The sequence below is a fragment of the Pristiophorus japonicus genome, chromosome 10 (assembly GCF_044704955.1).
Source record: "Pristiophorus japonicus isolate sPriJap1 chromosome 10, sPriJap1.hap1, whole genome shotgun sequence".
Taxonomy (NCBI): Eukaryota; Metazoa; Chordata; class Chondrichthyes; family Pristiophoridae; genus Pristiophorus; species Pristiophorus japonicus.
In genome coordinates this window covers 90523153-90529407 of record NC_091986.1, presented here as the reverse complement: position 1 = coordinate 90529407, position 6255 = coordinate 90523153, and the positions used below count along the sequence as shown (strand labels likewise).

At 41.0% G+C, this 6255-nt stretch overlaps 1 protein-coding gene across 1 annotated transcript in view; it reads right to left on the bottom strand.

Annotated features, from left to right (window-relative positions):
* Nucleotides 1-1276: 1276 nt before the first annotated feature.
* The window catches only part of slc10a2 (solute carrier family 10 member 2), a 30635-nt gene continuing 25656 nt past the window's right edge, over nucleotides 1277-6255 (bottom strand). The window contains exon 6 of the mRNA XM_070891451.1: nucleotides 1277-1527. Coding sequence (XP_070747552.1) covers nucleotides 1277-1527 — 251 coding nt within the window. The remainder of the gene's footprint in view (nucleotides 1528-6255) is intronic.

The following is a 6255-nucleotide window of genomic DNA, read 5'->3' as shown; positions in this document are numbered from 1 at the left end:
TAGGAACAAATTTGAAAGGATGCCATCAGCAGTTGTTTATCCGGATATCTACCACAGTAGTTTTCTACTGCACAAAATGGACCATTACCTAGTTTTTCTGTACACATACAACTTTATTTTGAGTTGATTTTATTATAATACAGTATTTCACCTATTTGCAATTTTATGCGAGGATGAGTAACAAAAACAGCAGTGTAGTACCTCTTAGTTTAAATGTTAAGCTCCAAAGTGTACAAACTCTTGGACATGGCTAAAATTCACCACGGCAACATGCAGTTCTGTTTCAGCACTGGTGTAAAGACAGGTTTTTCACCATTTTCTACATCAGATATGTGCTTCTCTGTCAGGAGTGGTGAACTGACTGTGCCATGTGCAGTGAAATGAGCAGCTTTTGCTTCATAACACTATTATTTCCTTCCCTCCTTCATTTAGTCCAGCATTCGGAAATTATAGCTTAAGAATTGATTATGTAATGTCACAATAAGTTGAAGTTTTCATAATAAATATAATTTACCAAATCTTTTCATAGGGTGACACGTCCTTACAGTTTAAAAAAAATACATGCATGCAATTTTTAAAACAAATATGAAAAGCAGGAGGCAATCGCAATCAGCTGCCAGTATCTTATTCACATATTCGGACAAACATTGCTGATGGGATTGCCTTCATCTTAAGTGAAGTTAATGAATGGTTCTCAAACATATTTGGGGTGCATCCTGCAAAATAATTTTAGCATCTCGCACCCCACTAACTATGGATACTGGTAACTGCAACAAAAAAAACCTGCAAAAAGGGCAGTCATCATTGACTGACTTGCAGAGTATTTCCAGTATTTTTTGTTTTTATTTCAGTCATCATTCTTGTTCACTATCCTTCTCCTTCCATTCTGTTTTTCCTTTCCCTTTTCATTTTTACTTGCATCACTTTTTTGTACTAGTACACGGGAAGAAACGGAAGTGGGCAGGCATGATGACTGAGCAGGGAGTGGCAATAGGTTGGAAGCTGGGGCCCCACACTGTATTAGATTGGACCAGGTCATACTGTAGTTTGGGAACCACTGCTATAAAACATTTCCAGTTCCATTCTTCACTCTTGGATGCAACAATAGAAAGGGAGGTATGTTATATAAAGAGGACACATGATTAACCTATGATAAGGACGTTTGGTTTTGTTAAGTTCTTTCAAAAAGAAAACACTCCATTAGCATCTATAATGGTAAAACCTACATGACCTCGGCAACAAGCATATTATCAAACGTATACATTAAGCAAAATCTTTATAGGTTGGTACTTGTGTCCAAGACATCACTTGGTGACTTCTCTTCTGCTGGGAGCCCCCCCTTCAAGATGCCATTGTGCAATTTCTCTTCTATGTGGGGACCCCCATTTGTTAAGACATCACCTGGTAATTTTTCATCTGTTTGAAATCCTCCATTTTTTAAAGCATAGACAGCTTTTTCTTCATCATTTGCAACTTCTGCAGAATCATCTGTGGCGTTCTTGCCATACCGTTTGTAAAGTTGATATACTGAGTAAAATACATAAAAGTTAAGATAATTGGAAATATTGGCAATAATAACTTGCATGTATGTAGCACATTTATCATAGAAAAACGTTCCAACAAACTTCACAGGCGTAATCGGACAAGAATGGATGTCAAGTAAAAGGAGGAGATAGGGGAAATCAAAATTTGGTGAAATAGTTGTGTTTTAAGGAGGGTCTTGCTGGAGGTGGAGAGGGGTTTAGATTGGGGATGCCAGAGTATAAGAGCCTAAATGGCTGAGGCCGTAGCCACATGGTGTGATGGGAATGCGGAATGCACAAGAGGCCAGAGCCAAAAGAATGGAGAGTTCGAGGGAGGGGCCAGGCCATGAAGGATTAAACTTGAGAACATTTTAAATTTGAGGTGTTGGGGGACTGGGAGCCAGTGTAGGTCAGCAAGGGGCCTGAGGCCTACTCCAGATGGAAATGAGCCTGGAAAGCAGTCGAGGGGCCGAAAGATCAGGTACTACCTGATCTTGCCTGGTCCTGTCCAGGTTGTCAGTATCCAAAATGGCCTGGAGCAGCTATAACTTCTATCCACCCCAAACGTGTATCCTAACAAAGAAGATGAGGCTGGAGGGAGGGTTATTTCTAATGATTCCCTAAAGATCTGACCGATTTCAGTAGTCACTTTAAGTACTCTTGTATGATGTCCATCCAGATCTGATGCCTTGTCCTCAGTTAGCTTCTTTAGCCTATCAGTAACTGCCCTATGTAAATGTTCTATTTATTTTAGTATTCGGTCCCCCTCTCCCAGAAATGCAACTTCTGTGCTGGGGAGGGGAACCAAAGAAAATCATTTATATTTTCTAACCCCTGTGTCATCCTTTGGTCGTCTCAATGGTCCAACAATTTCCTTTTTCACCTGCTTGCTGCAAATATCTTTAAATGAAATGCCAAGGATTTCCATATTCATAGAAATATACGTCACAGAAGGAGGCCATTTCGCCCATCGTGTTTGTGCCTATTCCCTGCTAGCATACCCTCAGTTTCTGTTTAAGCTCTACTGACAAGATTTTTAACCATTACAATGTTTTTGTGTCTTGGTTCCCTGTGCTACCTGTAGCTTTATACTTAACAGCAATCTCTTGTTTGCACTTATTCCCATATTACCTCAATTGTAGCCCACATCAGTAATGGTTTTATGCTACCTTCTTTATAGTATCAGTTTTGTAGTCTATGTATAATATTTCTAAACATCACTTTTGTTCCATGTTTTTCCCTTCTAATGGTACTGTCCAGTCTAGTTCCCGTAGCTTACTTCACCTCAAAACCTGCCTTTCTAAAGTTGAATGTTTCTATTGTACTCACTCTCTTTTCCATCGACAATCTACAAGATGCACTTCCCCAACTCGCTAAGGCTTCTTCGACAGCAGTTCCTAAACCCATGCCCGCTACCACCTAGAAGGACAAGGGCAGCAGGTGGATGGGACACCACCACCTTCAGGTCACACATCATCACTGTCGCGAACTCAAAATTGTGGAACTCCCTACCTAACGGTACGGGTGGGAGTATTTTCATCATGGACTGCAGCGGTTCAAGAAGGTGGCTCATCACCACCTTCTCGGGGGCAATTAGGGATGGGCAATAAATGCTGGCCTGGCCAGCGACACATTCCATGAATGAATTTTTTTTTAAAATTCCATTATATTATCAGCACTACTGCTTAGGTATTCTGCTTCTGACCTGCGCTGCTGTCTCCTGGTTGTTATTTAACATCAGGTCCAAAAGTGTCCCGTATGTGGATTCTTTGATCATTTAGTGTAGTTATTGAAAAGGACCAAGATAGACCGGGAGTAAAAGTTCTCAATTGGGAAAAGACCAATTTTACTAAGCTGAAATGTGAATTAGCAAACTTGGACCGGAAACGGCTACTTGAAAGTGAATCCATGTCCAAGCAGTGGGAGGCATTGAAGGAAGAGATAGTGAGGGTTCAGAGCAAATATGTTCCCACAAAGAAAAAGGGTGGGACTCCAAAATCTAGAGCCCCCTGGATGTCAAGGGGCATACAGGGTAGGATAAGGCAAAAAAGGGAAGCTTATGTTAGATATCGAGCTAAATATTGCAAAAAGCCTAGAGGAGTACAGAAAATGCAGGGGTGAAATTAAAAAGGAAATTAGGAACGTGAAGCAAAAAATACTGGCAAGTAAAATCAAAAAAAGTCCGAAGACGTTTTATAAATACAGAAGACCAAGCGTGTAACTAAAAGAGTAGGGCCTATTAGAGACCAAAAAGCAAACTTGTATGTGGAGGCAGAAGATGTGGGTATGGTTCTTAATGAATACTTTGCACCTGTCTTTACATGAGAGGGATGATGCAGACATTGTAGTTGAGGAGTGTGAAATATTAAATGAGATAAACAGTAAAAGCATATTAAGGGGTTTAGCATCTTTGAAAGTAGATAAATCGGCAGGTCTGGATGAAATGTATCCCAGGCTGTTAAGAAAAGCAAGGGAGGGAATAGTGGAGGGTCTGACCATCATTTTTCCAACCTTTCTGGCTGCAGCTGTGGTTCTGGAGGACTGCTAATGTTGTACCATTGTTTAAAAAGGGAGAAAGGGATAGACTGAATAATTACAGGCCAGTTAACCTAATCTTGGTGGTGGGCAAATAGTTCAAAAAAATTCTGAGGAAACAGTATTAATCATCATTTAAGAAAGGCACGGATTAACCAAGGACAGTCGGCATGGATTTGTTTAGGGAAGGCTGCATCTAACGATTGCATTTTTTGAGGTGGTAACAAGGAGGGTCGATGAGCAAAGAGCTTTTGATGTAGTCTACATAGATTTTAACAAGGCTTTTAATAAGGTCCCACATGGCAGACTGGTCAGAAAAGTAAAAGCCCATGGGATCCAAGCAAAAGTGGCAAATTGGATCCATAATTGGCTAAGTGGCAGGAAGTAAAGGGCAATAATCGATTTGTGACAGGAAGACTGTTTCCCGTGGGGTTCGGCAGGGCTCTGTAATAGGTCTCTCGCTTTTTGTGGTATACATCAATGATTTAGACTTCAATGTAGGGGGTATGATTAAGAAGTTTGCAGATGATACAAAAATTGCCCGAGTGGTTGATAGTGAGGAAGAAAGCTCTATACTGCAGGAAGAAATCAATGGACTAATCGGGCGGGCAGAACAGTGGCAAATGGAATTCAATCTGGAGAAGTGTGAGTTAATGCATTTGGGGAGGGCTAACAAGGCAAGGGAATACACAATAAATGGTATGATACTGAAAAGTGCAGAGGGACCTTGGAGTGCATGTCCACAGATCCCTGAAGGTAGCAGGATAGGAAGATAAGGTGGTTAAGAAGGCATAGAGGATACTTTCCTTTATTAGCCGAGGCATAGAATCTAAGAGCAGGGAGGTTATGCTTGAACTGTATAAAACATTAGTTCGGCCACAGCTAGATTACGACGTACAGATCTGGTCACCACAATATAGGAGAGATGTGATTGTGCTAGAGAGGGTACAGAGGAGATTTATGATGATGTTGCCAGGACTGGAGAATTTTAGCTATGAGGAAAGATTGGATAGGCTGGAGTTGTTTTCTTTGGCACAGAGGAGGCTGAGGGGAGACTTAATTGAGGTGTATAAAATTATAAGGGGCCTCAGATAGTGGATGGGAAGGACCTTTCTCCCCTAGCAGAGAGGTCAATAACGAGAGTGCATAGATTAAAGTCATTGGTAGAAGGATTAGAGGAGAACCTTTTTCACCCAGAGGGTGTTGGGGGGTCTGGAACTTATGGCCTGAAAGGGTAGTAGAGGCAGCAACACTCAGCACATTTAAAAAGTACTTGGATATGCATTTGAAGTGCCGTAACCTATAAGGCTTTGGACAAAGAGCTGCAAAGTTGGATTAGGCTGGAAAGCTCATTGGCCAGCACAGACACAGTGGGTCGAATGGCCTCCTGTGCCATAAATTTCTATAAATTTGTACATGTAAAAATCCCAATAATATGTCCAGGATTGTGTTCTCACTTTTACTGCATCCTTTATAGATTTCCCAATCCACCCCATGAAAATTGAAGTCACCCATAATAACTACATTTGTGTCTGTACATACCTCCCTTATTTAACTACTAAATTCCGGGTCCAATGTCTACGCCTGACCTGGGGGTTCTACAGCAGATGCTTAAAGTTAGTTTTCTATCCCTATCTAGAGTTTCCAACGTACATGCACCCAGACCAGATAAATCCATCTCTGTTATAATCAAAAGCAAAATACTGCAGATGCTAGAAATGTGAAATAAAAACAGAAAATTCTGGAAAACCTCAGCAGTTCAGGCAGCATCTGTGGAGAGAGAAACAAAGTCAACGTTTCAGGTCGATGACATTTCAGGTCATGAGACAGAACTGATGAAAAGTCATCGACATGAAACGTTACCTTTGTTTTTCTCTGTACCATAGCGTGCAACTTCTGTATCTTTTCTACTTCCTTTTACATCCCTCATTCTGAATCTGCTCCGTTTGCCCTTCCCACCCACTTTATTCATTTAAATTCTCCTCATGCCTTAATTACCCTCTCGGCAAGGACACTGGTACCAGTCCAATTCAGCTGAATCCTGTCTGTACAGCTTTGCCTTGCCCAACACGTGTCCAAATGGGAATCTGAAGTCTACATCATCCTTCTAGCTATGTGCTGATATGTCTATTATACTTCTCCCCGACTTGTTTTAATTCTATCCAGTGGTCTATATGAAGACAATAGAAAAACAAAA